We start from the raw sequence: 18142 nt of genomic DNA, 5'->3' as shown, positions 1-18142 counted from the left end.
CGCATTTTGCGTTCTTGTTGCACGAACGGCCTTCCTCCCCGCAGCGCATACAGAGTTTAGACCTGTCTGGGCCTTTACAATCCCTAGCTTGGTGGTCCGGGCTCCAGCATTTGTAGCACTTCTTGGTGGGAGGGCGTAACCGCACCGTGCATACACACCATCCGACTTTTACCTCTCCCGTTGAAGCCACAGAGCTGGCCAGTTTGGCTGGCATCTTGATGTAAGCTGTCTGCGTTCCGTCAAAAGATGGTTTTAACCTTATCTCCAGGTTCGCTGGACTCCTAAGCTGCTCAAACTGATCCCTAGGGGTCATTTCAATCTCTTCTACTTTTGTCGACACATCCACATTTCGGAGTTCAACTGTTTCCATTTGGCCCTGCATCGCCAACCGATCTCTATACCATTTCGCTGTAAGAAGCCGCAATGTTGTCAGCACCCTTCTTCAGCTCGAGCAACATGCCACCGTTTTGAGTCCGTCGCACTTTGGACACATTTTCCTCTAAGCCTTTTAGCTCAGGATCCGACTTTAGCTTTCGCATTACATCGTTTAACGAAGCTGGTTCCGCTACGCCAACAAGAATAGCTTCTGGTCGGATGCGTAGCAGGAAACGTTGGGGTGGTTTTACATGTTCATCCCTCGATTCAGCGGGGGCAGCTTCTGTTGCTTTTTCTTAGACTGCACTATTATCCACCTGCTTCTATTTCTATTATTCTATAATATTATATTGTTATTTCAGATCTTACTGCTACGTCCGAAGAAAGCGCCAATGCCCTGCAGGGTCGACCCTAGAGGGCAGGAAGGTCGTTCCCGCTCATTTACCCAAGGGGAGCAATAGGACCTTTTCCATACGAAATCAGAAAGTGCTCGCTCTAACAGTTATTTCGCTCCTGCTTGCACTCCCGCTGAATCGAACCCCCTACCCACCCTGTTTCAATATTACGTTTGCAGTCATTTCTACATGTCATGAAGGCTTTAATAAAGATTTTGTTTATCATGTTCATTATTGTTATGAATTTACTTTATTTTATTATTATTACAATTAATTTCAACGAGGCCATTATAGCAACGAACGGTAGTGGCACGTCTATCACGAAAGGATCGATTGCTTCAACGCGCAGATTTTGCCTTATCCAACTATTTGACAAACACAACACACACAAAACATTACGAAGCTATCAACCCTGTTTACATCCGAAGTGATTACAGTTTTAAAGTGCGACACAGTTTATCACCTGTACACATCATTATGAGCGATTTGAACCGCGAGCGTCGTACCGGTGGTTTTTACAAACGGGCGGCTAAATTTCTGAAAGGAGACGCGGCCGAACAAACTGACCCGCAAGCCGGAATGGCAAGTTGTAGTGTTGTGTGTGAAAGTGTCGTGTGAAATAACGGTTCCGCTTTTTTAGTTCCCATCGAAGCGTTTGATGAATCGCCTGGATCGGTGAATTCGGTTGAACCGGTGGATACGGTGAATCCGGTCGATACGTTACCGCTGGATCCGGCGCAACCCTTGTCGGAGGGACCGGAAGATCTGGACGATTCCGAAAGGATATCGGTCGTACTGGACAACACAGAGAGCTTTTCCGACGACAGCGACGAGGAAGGGTCCTACGAGCGGACGTTTCACTCGATGTCGATCGAGGATGGCATACGTTACTGGGCGCTATCTAATAACGCCACGCATCGATCCATCAACATGGTATGGTTAGCCTTTTTCATAGCACATTTTCTTCAGCCTAATACATCTTGCTTCATATGCGGACAGGTGTTGCAGCTATTCAGGAAGGTAGGTGTGAAAGTGCCCGGCACCGCCAAAACCTTGCTGCGAACCAAACGGAACGCGTCGAGTGAAATTACAGAACTTGGCGGTGGACATTACTGGTATAACTGGTTTGAAAAGACGTTATTCAGCTATTTTCGGTAAGTACAATGATGATCAACCATATGCCGTGTGTTCGGGTCTAATCCTGGGTACGTGTGTGTGTTTGTTTGTTCTTATGTATTTTAGTCTACAGGCTCCACCGGCAACAGTTCGACAGTTCACCATCACGTTGTCCGTTGATGGATTGCCGCTCCACAGGAGCGGGGCACTACAGTTTTGGCCCGTGATGTTTGCCATTGATGAGTTGCCGGCAGCTCCAGTTATGACTGCTGCGATATATTGTGGGATCACGAAGCCCATTAGTATTGAGCAATACCTGCGCCCGGTGGTCGATGAGCTGAACGGCCTGATACGGAATGGTATACTTCTCTGCGGAAAGCATATCACTGTTCAGGTTCGTGCCATTGTCGCCGACACTCTCGCCAGAGCGTTCATCAAAGGTAAGGAAAATTGCGATGCAACATCTTACACCGGTGGTGGTGGGTTGCTGAATGCTGAAATTATTATTAATTTCATGTTTATTTTATTTCCATCAGGCGTTTCTGGACACACCGGATACTGGAGCTGCCAAAAATGCACAGTCAAGGGCGAATATAACCAGCAAAGGAGAACGATGGTGTTTCCTTTTGGCCATGAACCGAAACGCACGGATGCCGGCTTCCGGGTTAATGAGCCACCGGGACACCGCAAACACGCAACGCCGCTAACCGAGCTCGCCGATTTCGACATCGTGGAAGACGTTCCTGTCGGAGACCGGCTTCATATTTTGGAGCTGGGCAACTGCAGGCGGTTTGTGATGGGATGGCGCGATGGTAAGCTTAGCAATACGAAGTGGACAAGTTCCCAAAGAAATATGATTTCTTCTGCCCTGCAACAGACGGCCCAGCCCTGCGAAGTGCATCGCAAGCCACGGCACATAAAGTATGCGGGCTTCTGGAAGGGATCGGAATATGCCTTCTTCTTTCACTACAGTTCCTTCATAGTGTTGGAACGGCATATTTCCCCCGCAGAGTATCAACACTTTATGTTGCTGTTTTGTGCCACGACATCTGACATCTGCCAAAGCGCACAGAGCAAATTGGCCACTTGCGGAACAAATGATGGAGCAATTCGTGAAGGATTACGAAACGGTATATGGGGTTGGTTATATGACCATTAATGTCCACAATTTGATGCATGTGCACGATGAAGTGGTTCGTTTCGGATCATTATCTGCCATTTCGATATACCGGTTCGAAAGCGAACTCCAGCATTTGAAGCGTTTGCTTCGCAGCGGTTGGAAAAACCTGGAGCAGGCGGTCAATCGGATCTCGGAGTTTGAAAACTTCGGCATGCCAAAGCCACCGGAGCAAACCATCACCTATCCCTCGCAGGTGTCCAAGTTCAACACCAAAGTGTTTGTGCGTCCGCGACACACTTTGCAGACAGGCTGGGGAAATGCATGGTTTCTGACTGCGGACGGCAGCATCGGCAAGCTGCAGTCTGCCGCGGACGGCACGGATGCTGATGTAGAGAAAGTGCTCGTGAGGGTACATAGACTATGCCGGAAAATGCCAGCATTTGACACGCCTATGAACTCGAACGATATGCTCATCTACAGAGGATGCATCCGTGACCTGTCGAGCGATGCTGACCTGCAGTGTTCGACGGACGAGATCGTGTGTAAGTTAGTGGTAACCGCGAGCAGGAGTAGGCAGGAGTTTACGTTGGTGCCACTGTTACACACGTTTCGGGACGACTGAGACTGAAGGGTCAGGTCTTCGGTCTGGTAGTGGACGGTGAACCGCAGTGTCGGAAAGAGCGATAGCGTGTTACGTGCTTCCTGCACACCATTCATGTCATCCTTGCGCACACACATGTACACACTTACATTACCTCGAGAGCGATGCATCGTACCATTCATCTGTCGCTACATTGTGATATTACATTGTGATATAACACAGTAAAACTGCCTCTGTGATTGTGATATCTGAAACGGGAACAAATAAAAAAATGCATTTGTTGTTTGTTCAAGTGCCCATCCAAGCTGAAGTATATTAACGAATTTACAGCGTTCGACCCAGTGTTGTGTCAATATGTGAATGTGGTTCCATGTTTGGTATCTTATTCTTTGGTCTTATCACATCATCTCTATCACTTATTGCTATATCACATTATTGCTATATCACATCATTGCTATATCACATAGTTTTCTATCACTAATGCCTAATGTCGTGAAGCGTGCTTCGTGTCGTCTTTGTTTTTTTTCTTTGGTTAGTGATCTGCTGCAGCCCTGGTTAGCTTATTGTTTGTTATAGTGTGTCGTTGTGTTTTTTTTTTGTTTTGGTTTCTGGTCTTTCGATTCGATCTTTGGTATTGGCATTTTGTTGTCACCACCACTACCACTACCCCTTCCCCCTCCCCCGTCTGACTGAACAAGCCCAACGCAAGAAAATAACACTGAGAAGCAAGAGAAGCGAGGATCATTTCACTGTACACCGAGAGGCTTTTGGAGGAATTTTCGGACGGCACTGAATTACGCTACGGCGCTAGAAACGGAAGAAAGGCTACAGAACACACAAGGACAGAAGGCCAGATCCGGGGCAAAAGAAAAAGGCTGAGGCACAGCATTATACTCGCGCAGAAGTAAAAATCGTCCATCAATTGATCGATTTGGTGTGCAGCAAACACTGGTGCCAGCAAAACGAAGGGTAACGCAAAACACAATCAAACAAGTGCGATTACGCTTTACAATTATTTGAACAGGTGGGAGGCACGAAACGCTGTTCACTAACAGCAAAATATGTGGCAGAATTTGTATGCATGCACCTGCAACAAAAATAACAAGGCCGGTATGTGTCAATGTAAAAATAGAAATTAAATAGTAAAAATAGTAATAAAAAAATTAAATTGTCAATGATTAAAAATAGCTAATAAAAAAATTATCTTAAATTAAACATCACTAGGTAAATCTAGGTCGTTTATGGCTACTTGTTATTTTTGTTGCAGGTATATGCATACGAGCCTTTGCGTGCTTCAATTTAAGTTTCAAATATTCTGCCACATACTGTGCTGTTGGTAGTAGCGAATCGTTACCTCCTACGGTTCTGAATAGTTGCAAAACATTCGTGAACTTATTCAATTGTATCTTGCGTTTCTCTGACCTACCGCCACCAGTCCACGATATTAGAGCAAAAAAAGGTTTGCTGAACAGCAAATCGATCGCCTGAAGCAGACGATTGTTGACGTCTGCGCGAGGAATTTGCTGACGTAAAAATTGCTCTACCTTTTCCCTATACTCCGAATCTGCCTGCAGGCCTTGATCGAAATCCTCCAGCTGTGCCTCCGTTTCTAGCGGTGAAAACTCAAACTCCAGCCGCCGAACAAACCCTTCGCGCGGCTGTGTTGCCGCCAAAAATTCCTCCATCGCCTGTCTTTGGCGAGCAGCATCCCGCGTTAACGCGTCCAATCGTACGTCTATGCGTGTTTTCAAATACGCGTTCTCTTGCTCCAGGTCGCGAATCCTTTGCTGGGCTTGCCGCAGCAACTCACTACAGTCACAGCAACGTCCTCCGGGGAAAGAGGTCGGGGCATCACGAGCTAAAAAGTCGAAAATGCGTCTTAGATTGTTTTCTTCACATTTTACTAAGCTACATTAGCTAGCACTGATATTCTTACCAGGTGGGTGTAGTGATGTACTGCCCATTGTCCCCGCTTCGGAACGACTAGACAATACCGGGGACACTGACGAAGACAAGACGGGTGGCGACAATCGGACAACAGGAACGGGGACACTGTGGCTCGACGAACTGCCCGGAACGGCCGCAGCTGGTTGCGAAACGCCGGTAGCGGTTCCGGAACTACCTGTAGAACAAAATAAGAAAACACATTTCACGCCACTTTTGCCGCTTACACAACACATTCACAACAGTACCGTTTGGCCAGACTTACCAGCAGCCCCCGCATTGATGGTATAGCTAATAGAAGGTTGCGCATGCAGCGGTGGTTGAGTGGGCACTGCAAAGGAAAGAAACATGCATTAATGCACATGTCACGCAATCTTACTCTGCACAACACTTCACTTACATTGCGGGAGCTGCATCGAAGCAACATTAGCGTCCGCCAGCGCGGCCGACTCGGGATTAACAATTAGCAATGGGACGCCGTTTACGTATACAATTTGCCCTTCCATATCAAACACACACACAACAATGCACACAACAATAGAAAAACACACGAAACACTAAAAAAGAAAAAAATGAAAATACCGGCAACAAAAAACACCACAACAATTTCACTGCAGGCACGAAAAATTTGCACAACACTATAATGCGTTCAGCATCCACGCACTAACATCATCACAGCATCGCAGCTGATCGATGCGTCACTGACCGGCATTAAGTTCAATGCGCTATGCGTAGAACAAAATGTGCTTGGTAGCAACGTTGGCGCGCGCTATCGCCGTAGCATCGTCTTTACACGGGCACCGCAAACACACGAGGTAAGTTACACGTCTTATAATCGAAGTTCAATTCCGTTTTAAAAGGGGAAGGGGAGCAATTGGACCTTTTCAATACAAAATCGGAAGTGCTCGCTCTAACAGCTACTTCGCTCCTGCTTGCACTCTCGTCGAATCGAGCCCCCCCTCGAAAGCTCTCCCGATCGGAGCGAAATTTCTCGTGTTGTTCGCTTCTTCGAAGTCATTCCTTCTCGGTCGTGTCCGTTGCAGGCATACACAAACGTCAACAAACGTACACACACAGTCCACTGTTGCAAAAATCCTTCGTTTTTAACCTCACTTTTTGAATGTGAATTCACTTTGCGCAGAGGGATTCATGGCAAAAAACTGATTTGAAACATTGCAGAACTGTTTGGTTCGCTCAATGCACGCATGTATTTCGTTCATAGTAAGATTCTCTACACATTTTAATATCCATAACACTATCCCAGAGGATGTTTCGTACTTTACCAGTCATTCCACTAGTACAATTATAGTTGCTAAAATCTATTGTAGATTCACGTCTGATGTTTTGTGGTTTGTTTGTTGTTTGTCTGGTCATATGTTGTGACGAACTAGTTTTGTTTGTCATGAGTATAAATATGTCATCCGTGCAATTGTAACGGTAAATGCTACAACAGGATCGAACAACAGGATGAGCAACGCACGAGTTCCTTGCCACATGTGTTTGATTCCAGTCATGTTTCTTCTGTTGTAGCTCAGATTAAGATTTTGTTCACGTTATCAGCTAATTTGTTAGGCAAATGCTATCGAAGTTATGTTAGAACTATTAGCAACAGTTAAAGATGGCAATCGAAATCAAAGTGATCCCTCCGTTCTTTCTGTTGGTTGAAGGAAGTGATGGGAAATGATCCCAAAGTTGGGATCGGATCGTGTAAATTTACTCGATACCGGAATAGGATGGGATCGAATGATCCCTGATCTCTTGTGGAATGGTTGGCGGGGTGGAGGGGGGAGGGGAGGAGAGCTATTTCCGTGCAACGATGATCCCGGATCGCTAGGGATCACAATCCCCATACAAGGCATCACCTTTTCCATGCAACGATGATCCCGGATGGCTAGCGATCAAAAGCGCTATTCAACAGTGATCCCATATAATAGGATTGGATCAGATTTTTCAAGCCTGGATCGGCCCTCTAACTTCTCATCACTAGTTAAAGGACTCATCTTGTTTGTAAACTTTATTATGCGTCAGGTTCTGCTCAGGCCAATCGGATGTGCGCAAATAGGTAGCTGTCTCAAGCAGTGACTGAAGGTTTGGGTCTGTTAAAGGATAACATTTTACAGAGAAAAAAGATTCCTCCAAACAGCGCTCACAAGCGATGAACATAACTGTATACTCCCTAACCTCAGACGGATGATTTATCCAACACGTAGAGACAGTTGATCGCCAAGGCAAAAGACTATCCGTAGACTGATACTGACTTTTTAATCGGACTTTGCATTGCTAGCAAGACGGCGTAAAAATGGTTCATAGACTTGTAGCGCTACATGAAAAGCTACAGGCTTTTGTGAACATTACGCTTTCCTGCAGTACGGTGAGGTCGGCCTTTTTAAATCAGTCAATTTTTCATCGGTAGGACGTTACCGATGGATTGATAGGATCACTATTTAGCTGAATCTTATTCTATGCAGAACAGATCCATCGAGTTATGTACACAAATATAACAACATGTTTAAAACAACATGTGCCAATGAAAGGTACACCAACATGCTCCTGTCTATGCCCCTCACCCACAATCACCTCCTGTTATGATTTTCGGAAAGGAAAGAAATCGAACATGGTATGTCACCATACACCCAAAGGCTTCATGACAACAACAAAAAACATTGGTTCTAGTAAGACCGAACATACACGCTTTTTCCTCAGCTATGCTATCTGATAGGAATCCGAACAAACTAGCAGTAATAGTTTACTATCGATATACGATTTGTTAACATCTACGAAAACTAACTCCATAAGCCGTCTTGACCTTCTTTGTGCGGTACTGTACCTTATGCGCATAAGTACCGTTATCTTCGTGCGCACGCATATACATCTTCACACGTTTGTTTCAGGCTCAACCAGTAGCGACTAACACGGTACGCAAATTGGTACCAGCCAGATCGGTCATCGAATTTCATTCGGAGTAAAATGGAAAGAAACCATGCTAAACCTGCAGTAGTCTCTTTATCCTGAAGGATGTTTCGACATCAATCATCAAATATTATCAATAGTTTACTTATTTGCATCGTAAAGCAACTGCAGCACATATCTGCTTGATGACATTCAAAACCTGTTTCTAGTACTGTCTATTGTATCAACATTTTATAAGAGGGAATACGAATGTTCGATTGTCATTGTTTCAACCATATGACAATAACAAATCAAAGGGATTGTTCTCAAACACTGACCCAAACTTTACTGAACATATCCTTCTAAAATCATTGCATCATTGAAATATTTGCATCTTCAATGCGCATCGCACTTATTTTTTGCTTAGCGCGTTAGAGCCTATTGCGCATCATGACACATTTGGTCAAATGACCGAAATGTATTTCCACCAAAGTTGCATACACACACAACACTCGACGCACTGACTGCATAAAACAAAACTCGACGCGGTTGTGTACCCTCTGACTAGGATTCCGCGGCAACATCGATTCGACGGCGACTTGAGGTAAATTGTAAACATAAGTTCTCTACTCGTTCTCCCAACAGCTGATCACGAAGGAAAAAACATCTGCCACACTCCTCTACACTCCACACGCACTTCCACCTGCGCCGAAACGTGAAAGAAAAAGCAGTACAAACGAGCGCTAGCACAGATAGGCGAAAGGCACTAGATAGAACAGAGCGAAGATAGAGAGCATAAACCGGAGAGAAATTAATTTTTAAATTTTCCAACTGGAAAATAGTTGCAGCTTTTTATTGCACTACCACAATCGCACCGAAAAGCTTCCAAAAATTTGTGCCACTCCCCCTGACAAATTTCGCGACAGGTCCAATTTGCCCAAGCAGTCTTTTTGCAGCCATTTCGGAATAAAACAGGACCGTTTTAGGACGTCCTAAATAGGTCCCGTTTATACTCCAAAGGAAGCAAATTGGACCTGTCGCGAAATTTGTCAGGGGGAGTGGCACAAATTTTTGGAAGCTTTTCGGTGCGATTGTGGTAGTGCAATAAAAAGCTGCAACTATTTTCCAGTTGGAAAATATAAAAATTAATTTCTCTCCGGTTTATGCTCTCTATCTTCGCTCTGTTCTATCTAGTGCCTTTCGCCTATCTGTGCTAGCGCTCGTTTGTACTGCTTTTTCTTGCACGTTTCGGCGCAGGTGGAAGTGCGTGTGGAGTGTAGAGGAGTGTGGCAGATGTTTTATTCCTTCGTGATCAGCTGTTGGGAGAACGAGTAGAGAACTTATGTTTACAATTTACCTCAAGTCGCCGTCGAATCGATGTTGCCGCGGAATCCTAGTCAGAGGGTACACAACCGCGTCGAGTTTTGTTTTATGTAGTCAGTGCGTCGAGTGTTGTGTGTGTATGCAACTTTGGTGAAAATACATTTCGGTCATTTGACCAAATGTGTCATGATGCGCAATAGGCTCTAACGCGCTAAGCAAAAAATAAGTGCGATGCGCATTGAAGATGCAAATATTTCAATGATGCAATGATTTTAGAAGGATATGTTCAGTAAAGTTTGGGTCAGTGTTTGAGAACAATCCCTTTGATTTGTTATTGTCATATGGTTGAAACAATGACAATCGAACATTCGTATTCCCTCTTATAAAATGTTGATACAATAGACAGTACTAGAAACATGTTTTGAATGTCATCTTGCAGATAGGTACTGCAGTTGCTTTACGATGCAAATAAGTAAACTATTGATAATATTTGATGATTGATGTCGAAACATCATTCAGGAAAAAGAGACTACTGCAGGTTTAACATGGTTTCTTTCCATTTTACTCCGAATGATATTCGATGACCGATCTGGCTGGTACCAATTTGCGTACCGTGTTAGTCGTTATTGGTTGAGTCTGAAACAAACGTGTGAAGATGTATATGCGTGCGCACGAAGATAACGGAACTTATGCGCATAAGGTACAGTACCGCACAAAGAAGGTCAAGATGGTTCATGGAGTTAGTTTTCGCAGATGTTAACAAATCGTATATCGAGAGTAAACTATTACTGCTAGTTTGTTCGGATTCCGATCAGGTAGCATAGCTGAGGCAAAAACGTGTATGTTCGGTCTTACTAGAACCAATGTTTTTTGTTGTTGTCATGAAGCCTTTGGGTGTATGGTGACATACCATGTTCGATTTCTTTCCTTTCCGAAAATCATAACAGGAGGTGATTGTGGGTGAGGGGCATAGACAGGAGCATGTTGGTGTACCTTTCATTGGCACATGTTGTTTTAAACATGTTGTTATATTTGTGTACATAACTCGATGGATCTGTTCTGCATAGAATAAGATTCAGCTAAATAGTGATCCTATCAATCCATCGGTAACGTCCTACCGATGAAAAATTGACTGATTTAAAAAGGCCGACCTCACCGTACTGCTAGAAAGCGTAATGTATACAAAAGCCTGTAGCTTTTCATGTAGCGCTACAAGTCTATGAACCATTTTTACGCCGTCTTGCTAGCAATGCAAAGTCCGATTAAAAAGTCAGTATCAGTCTACGGATAGTCTTTTGCCTTGGCGATCAACTGTCTCTACGTGTTGGATAAATCATCCGTCTGAGGTTAGGGAGTATACAGTTATGTTCATCGCTTGTGAGCGCTGTTTGGAGGAATCTTTTTTCTCTGTAAAATGTTATCCTTTAACAGACCCAAACCTTCAGTCACTGCTTGAGAGAGCTACCTATTTGCGCACATCCGATTGGCCTGAGCAGAACCTGACGCATAATAAAGTTTACAAACAAGATGAGTCCTTTAACTAGTGATGAGAAGTTAGAGGGCCGATCCAGGCTTGAAAAATCTGATCCAATCCTATTATATGGGATCACTGTTGAATAGCGCTTTTGATCGCTAGCCATCCGGGATCATCGTTGCATGGAAAAGGTGATGCCTTGTATGGGGATTGTGATCCACAGCGATCCGGGAACATCGTTGCACGGAAATAGCTCTCCCCCCCTTCCCCCCCTCCACTCCGCCAACCATTCCAACAGAGATCAGGGATCATAAGATCCCATCCTATTCCGGTATCGAGTAAATTTACACGATCCGATCCCAACTTTGGGATCATTTCCCATCACTTCCTTCAACCAACAGAAAGAACGGAGGGATCACTTTGATTTCGATTGCCATTTTTAACTGTTGCTAAAAGTTCTAACATAACTTCGATAGCATTTGCCTAACAAATTAGCTGATAACGTGAACAAAATCTTAATCTGAGCTACAACAGAAGAAACATGACTGGAATCAAACACATGTGGCAAGGAACTCGTGCGTTGCTCATCCTGTTGTTCGATCCTGTTGTAGCATTTACCGTTACAATTGCACGGATGACATATTTATACTCATGACAAACAAAACTAGTTCGTCACAACATATGACCAGACAAACAACAAACAAACCACAAAACATCAGACGTGAATCTACAATAGATTTTAGCAACTATAATTGTACTAGTGGAATGACTGGTAAAGTACGAAACATCCTCTGGAATAGTGTTATGGATATTAAAACATGTAAAGAATCTTACTATGAGCAAAATACATGCGTGCATTAAGCGAACAAAACAGATCTGCAATGTTTAAAATGAGTTTTGAGTGAAATGAGTGAGTGATTTGAGTTGAAATGAGTGTGTGTACGTTTGTTGACGTTTGTGTATGCCTGCAACGGACACGACCGAGAAGGAACGACTTCGAAGAAGCGAACAGCACGAGAAATTTCGCTCCGATTGAGAGAGCTTTCGATGGGGGGCTCGATTCGACGAGAGTGCAAGCAAGAGTGAAATAGCTGTTAGAGCGAGCACTTCCGATTTTGTATTGAAAAGGTCCAATTGCTCCCCTTCCCCTTTTAAAACGGAATTGAACTTCGATTATAAGACGTGTAACTTACCTCGTGTGTTTGCGGTGCCCGTGTAAAGACGATGCTACGGCGATAGCGCGCGCCAACGTTGCTACCAAGCACATTTTGTTCTACGCATAGCGCATTGAACTTAATGCCGGTCAGTGACGCATCGATCAGCTGCGATGCTGTGATGATGTTAGTGCGTGGATGCTGAACGCATTATAGTGTTGTGCAAATTTTTCGTGCCTGCAGTGAAATTGTTGTGGTGTTTTTTGTTGCCGGTATTTTCATTTTTTTCTTTTTTAGTGTTTCGTGTGTTTTTCTATTGTTGTGTGCATTGTTGTGTGTGTGTTTGATATGGAAGGGCAAATTGTATACGTAAACGGCGTCCCATTGCTAATTGTTAATCCCGAGTCGGCCGCGCTGGCGGACGCTAATGTTGCTTCGATGCAGCTCCCGCAATGTAAGTGAAGTGTTGTGCAGAGTAAGATTGCGTGACATGTGCATTAATGCATGTTTCTTTCCTTTGCAGTGCCCACTCAACCACCGCTGCATGCGCAACCTTCTATTAGCTATACCATCAATGCGGGGGCTGCTGGTAAGTCTGGCCAAACGGTACTGTTGTGAATGTGTAAGCGGCAAAAGTGGCGTGAAATGTGTTTTCTTATTTTGTTCTACAGGTAGTTCCGGAACCGCTACCGGCGTTTCGCAACCAGCTGCGGCCGTTCCGGGCAGTTCGTCGAGCCACAGTGTCCCCGTTCCTGTTGTCCGATTGTCGCCACCCGTCTTGTCTTCGTCAGTGTCCCCGGTATTGTCTAGTCGTTCCGAAGCGGGGACAATGGGCAGTACATCACTACACCCACCTGGTAAGAATATCAGTGCTTGCTAATGTAGCTTAGTAAAATGTGAAGAAAACAATCTAAGACGCATTTTCGACTTTTTAGCTCGTGATGCCCCGACCTCTTTCCCCGGAAGACGTTGCTGTGACTGTAGTGAGTTGCTGCGGCAAGCCCAGCAAAGGATTCGCGACCTGGAGCAAGAGAACGCGTATTTGAAAACACGCATAGACGTACGATTGGACGCGTTAACGCGGGATGCTGCTCGCCAAAGACAGGCGATGGAGGAATTTTTGGCGGCAACACAGCCGCGCGAAGGGTTTGTTCGGCGGCTGGAGTTTGAGTTTTCACCGCTAGAAACGGAGGCACAGCTGGAGGATTTCGATCAAGGCCTGCAGGCAGATTCGGAGTATAGGGAAAAGGTAGAGCAATTTTTACGTCAGCAAATTCCTCGCGCAGACGTCAACAATCGTCTGCTTCAGGCGATCGATTTGCTGTTCAGCAAACCTTTTTTTGCTCTAATATCGTGGACTGGTGGCGGTAGGTCAGAGAAACGCAAGATACAATTGAATAAGTTCACGAATGTTTTGCAACTATTCAGAACCGTAGGAGGTAACGATTCGCTACTACCAACAGCACAGTATGTGGCAGAATATTTGAAACTTAAATTGAAGCACGCAAAGGCTCGTATGCATATACCTGCAACAAAAATAACAAGTAGCCATAAACGACCTAGATTTACCTAGTGATGTTTAATTTAAGATAATTTTTTTATTAGCTATTTTTAATCATTGACAATTTAATTTTTTTATTACTATTTTTTACTTTTTAATTTCTATTTTTACATTGACACATACCGGCCTTGTTATTTTTGTTGCAGGTGCATGCATACAAATTCTGCCACATATTTTGCTGTTAGTGAACAGCGTTTCGTGCCTCCCACCTGTTCAAATAATTGTAAAGCGTAATCGCACTTGTTTGATTGTGTTTTGCGTTACCCTTCGTTTTGCTGGCACCAGTGTTTGCTGCACACCAAATCGATCAATTGATGGACGATTTTTACTTCTGCGCGAGTATAATGCTGTGCCTCAGCCTTTTTCTTTTGCCCCGGATCTGGCCTTCTGTCCTTGTGTGTTCTGTAGCTTTTCTTCCGTTTCTAGCGCCGTAGCGTAATTCAGTGCCGTCCGAAAATTCCTCCAAAAGCCTCTCGGTGTACAGTGAAATGGTCCTCGCTTCTCTTGCTTCTCAGTGTTATTTTCTTGCGTTGGGCTTGTTCAGTCAGACGGGGGAGGGGGAAGGGGTAGTGGTAGTGGTGGTGACAACAAAATGCCAATACCAAAGATCGAATCGAAAGACCAGAAACCAAAACAAAAAAAAACACAACGACACACTATAACAAACAATAAGCTAACCAGGGCTGCAGCAGATCACTAACCAAAGAAAAAAAACAAAGACGACACGAAGCACGCTTCACGACATTAGGCATTAGTGATAGAAAACTATGTGATATAGCAATGATGTGATATAGCAATAATGTGATATAGCAATAAGTGATAGAGATGATGTGATAAGACCAAAGAATAAGATACCAAACATGGAACCACATTCACATATTGACACAACACTGGGTCGAACGCTGTAAATTCGTTAATATACTTCAGCTTGGATGGGCACTTGAACAAACAACAAATGCATTTTTTTATTTGTTCCCGTTTCAGATATCACAATCACAGAGGCAGTTTTACTGTGTTATATCACAATGTAATATCACAATGTAGCGACAGATGAATGGTACGATGCATCGCTCTCGAGGTAATGTAAGTGTGTACATGTGTGTGCGCAAGGATGACATGAATGGTGTGCAGGAAGCACGTAACACGCTATCGCTCTTTCCGACACTGCGGTTCACCGTCCACTACCAGACCGAAGACCTGACCCTTCAGTCTCAGTCGTCCCGAAACGTGTGTAACAGTGGCACCAACGTAAACTCCTGCCTACTCCTGCTCGCGGTTACCACTAACTTACACACGATCTCGTCCGTCGAACACTGCAGGTCAGCATCGCTCGACAGGTCACGGATGCATCCTCTGTAGATGAGCATATCGTTCGAGTTCATAGGCGTGTCAAATGCTGGCATTTTCCGGCATAGTCTATGTACCCTCACGAGCACTTTCCCTACATCAGCATCCGTGCCGTCCGCGGCAGACTGCAGCTTGCCGATGCTGCCGTCCGCAGTCAGAAACCATGCATTTCCCCAGCCTGTCTGCAAAGTGAGTCGCGGACGCACAAACACTTTGGTGTTGAACTTGGACACCTGCGAGGGATAGGTGATGGTTTGCTCCGGTGGCTTTGGCATGCCGAAGTTTTCAAACTCCGAGATCCGATTGACCGCCTGCTCCAGGTTTTTCCAACCGCTGCGAAGCAAACGCTTCAAATGCTGGAGTTCGCTTTCGAACCGGTATATCGAAATGGCAGATAATGATCCGAAACGAACCACTTCATCGTGCACATGCATCAAATTGTGGACATTAATGGTCATATAACCAACCCCATATACCGTTTCGTAATCCTTCACGAATTGCTCCATCATTTGTTCCGCAAGTGGCCAATTTGCTCTGTGCGCTTTGGCAGATGTCAGATGTCGTGGCACAAAACAGCAACATAAAGTGTTGATACTCTGCGGGGGAAATATGCCGTTCCAACACTATGAAGGAACTGTAGTGAAAGAAGAAGGCATATTCCGATCCCTTCCAGAAGCCCGCATACTTTATGTGCCGTGGCTTGCGATGCACTTCGCAGGGCTGGGCCGTCTGTTGCAGGGCAGAAGAAATCATATTTCTTTGGGAACTTGTCCACTTCGTATTGCTAAGCTTACCATCGCGCCATCCCATCACAAACCGCCTGCAGTTGCCCAGCTCCAAAATATGAAGCCGGTCTCCGACAGGAACGTCTTCCACGATGTCGAAATCGGCGAGCTCGGTTAGCGGCGTTGCGTGTTTGCGGTGTCCCGGTGGCTCATTAACCCGGAAGCCGGCATCCGTGCGTTTCGGTTCATGGCCAAAAGGAAACACCATCGTTCTCCTTTGCTGGTTATATTCGCCCTTGACTGTGCATTTTTGGCAGCTCCAGTATCCGGTGTGTCCAGAAACGCCTGATGGAAATAAAATAAACATGAAATTAATAATAATTTCAGCATTCAGCAACCCACCACCACCGGTGTAAGATGTTGCATCGCAATTTTCCTTACCTTTGATGAACGCTCTGGCGAGAGTGTCGGCGACAATGGCACGAACCTGAACAGTGATATGCTTTCCGCAGAGAAGTATACCATTCCGTATCAGGCCGTTCAGCTCATCGACCACCGGGCGCAGGTATTGCTCAATACTAATGGGCTTCGTGATCCCACAATATATCGCAGCAGTCATAACTGGAGCTGCCGGCAACTCATCAATGGCAAACATCACGGGCCAAAACTGTAGTGCCCCGCTCCTGTGGAGCGGCAATCCATCAACGGACAACGTGATGGTGAACTGTCGAACTGTTGCCGGTGGAGCCTGTAGACTAAAATACATAAGAACAAACAAACACACACACGTACCCAGGATTAGACCCGAACACACGGCATATGGTTGATCATCATTGTACTTACCGAAAATAGCTGAATAACGTCTTTTCAAACCAGTTATACCAGTAATGTCCACCGCCAAGTTCTGTAATTTCACTCGACGCGTTCCGTTTGGTTCGCAGCAAGGTTTTGGCGGTGCCGGGCACTTTCACACCTACCTTCCTGAATAGCTGCAACACCTGTCCGCATATGAAGCAAGATGTATTAGGCTGAAGAAAATGTGCTATGAAAAAGGCTAACCATACCATGTTGATGGATCGATGCGTGGCGTTATTAGATAGCGCCCAGTAACGTATGCCATCCTCGATCGACATCGAGTGAAACGTCCGCTCGTAGGACCCTTCCTCGTCGCTGTCGTCGGAAAAGCTCTCTGTGTTGTCCAGTACGACCGATATCCTTTCGGAATCGTCCAGATCTTCCGGTCCCTCCGACAAGGGTTGCGCCGGATCCAGCGGTAGCGTATCGACCGGATTCACCGTATCCACCGGTTCAACCGAATTCACCGATCCAGGCGATTCATCAAACGCTTCGATGGGAACTAATAAAAGCGGAACCGTTATTTCACACGACACTTTCACACACAACACTACAACTTGCCATTCCGGCTAGGGCCGGCTTGCGGGTCAGTTTGTTCGGCCGCGTCTCCTTTCAGAAATTTAGCCGCCCGTTTGTAAAAACCACCGGTACGACGCTCGCGGTTCAAATCGCTCATAATGATGTGTACAGGTGATAAACTGTGTCGCACTTTAAAACTGTAATCACTTCGGATGTAAACAGGGTTGATAGCTTCGTAATGTTTTGTGTGTGTTGTGTTTGTCAAATAGTTGGATAACGCAAAATCTGCGCGTTGAAGCAATCGATCCTTTCGTGATAGACGTGCCACTACCGTTCGTTGCTATAATGGCCTCGTTGAAATTAATTGTAATAGTAATAAAATAAAGTAAATTCATAACAATAATGAACATGATAAACAAAATCTTTATTAAAGCCTTCATGACATGTAGAAATGACTGCAAACGTAATATTGAAACACGAACATTTCTTCTTCACATCGTGCCCGTATAGGAATTGGCGCTGTATTTTCATAGCAACAGTACTACTAGTAGCGCGCTTGCAATACCATCAAGTTGCACACTTCGAAAATCATTGCAAATATTTGCTGCTTTATACGGTGACTTTTTGACGAAGGAAGTACGCATGTGTGTGTGCGAAACATCAGCTAACGAGGACGACCGAGAAGGAACGACCTCGAAGAAGCGAACAGCACGAGAAATTCGCTCCGATCCAGAGAGCTTTCGA

At 45.0% G+C, this 18142-nt stretch overlaps 2 protein-coding genes across 2 annotated transcripts; one reads left to right on the top strand and one right to left on the bottom strand.

Moving 5' to 3' along the window:
* Positions 1-1247: 1247 nt before the first annotated feature.
* LOC128718248 (uncharacterized) lies at positions 1248-3628 on the top strand. The gene is made up of 6 exons (XM_053811907.1): positions 1248-1356; positions 1411-1703; positions 1770-1924; positions 2013-2326; positions 2423-2698; positions 3078-3628. Exons 1-6 carry the CDS (start codon positions 1248-1250, stop codon positions 3626-3628), a joined length of 1698 nt encoding a protein of 565 aa, XP_053667882.1.
* Positions 3629-15163: 11535 nt separating this feature from the next.
* LOC128718246 (uncharacterized) lies at positions 15164-17555 on the bottom strand. The gene is made up of 6 exons (XM_053811906.1): positions 17441-17555; positions 17089-17381; positions 16868-17022; positions 16466-16779; positions 16094-16369; positions 15164-15714 (listed from the first exon to the last, which is right to left on the bottom strand). The coding sequence occupies exons 1-6, from the start codon at positions 17553-17555 to the stop codon at positions 15164-15166; spliced, it is 1704 nt and encodes a 567-aa protein (XP_053667881.1).
* Between the last annotated feature and the right edge of the window lie 587 nt (positions 17556-18142).

Source organism: Anopheles marshallii, chromosome 2, assembly GCF_943734725.1.
Source record: "Anopheles marshallii chromosome 2, idAnoMarsDA_429_01, whole genome shotgun sequence".
Taxonomy (NCBI): Eukaryota; Metazoa; Arthropoda; class Insecta; order Diptera; family Culicidae; genus Anopheles; species Anopheles marshallii.
The sequence above is the reverse complement of the archived record's forward strand: the minus strand, read 5'-3'. Positions and strand labels throughout refer to the sequence as shown.

Coding starts and splice junctions, on each gene's coding strand:
- LOC128718248 (XM_053811907.1), top strand. CDS start 1,248: ATGAGCGATTTGAACCGCGAGCGTCGTACCGGTGGTTTTTACAAACGG. Junction 1,925..2,012: donor ACGTTATTCAGCTATTTTCG/GTAAGTACAATG, acceptor TATGTATTTTAG/TCTACAGGCTCCACCGGCAA. Junction 2,699..3,077: donor TGTGATGGGATGGCGCGATG/GTAAGCTTAGCA, acceptor TGCACGATGAAG/TGGTTCGTTTCGGATCATTA.
- LOC128718246 (XM_053811906.1), bottom strand. CDS start 17,555: ATGAGCGATTTGAACCGCGAGCGTCGTACCGGTGGTTTTTACAAACGG. Junction 17,382..17,440: donor AGCCGGCCCTAGCCGGAATG/GCAAGTTGTAGT, acceptor CGCTTTTATTAG/TTCCCATCGAAGCGTTTGAT. Junction 15,715..16,093: donor TGTGATGGGATGGCGCGATG/GTAAGCTTAGCA, acceptor TGCACGATGAAG/TGGTTCGTTTCGGATCATTA.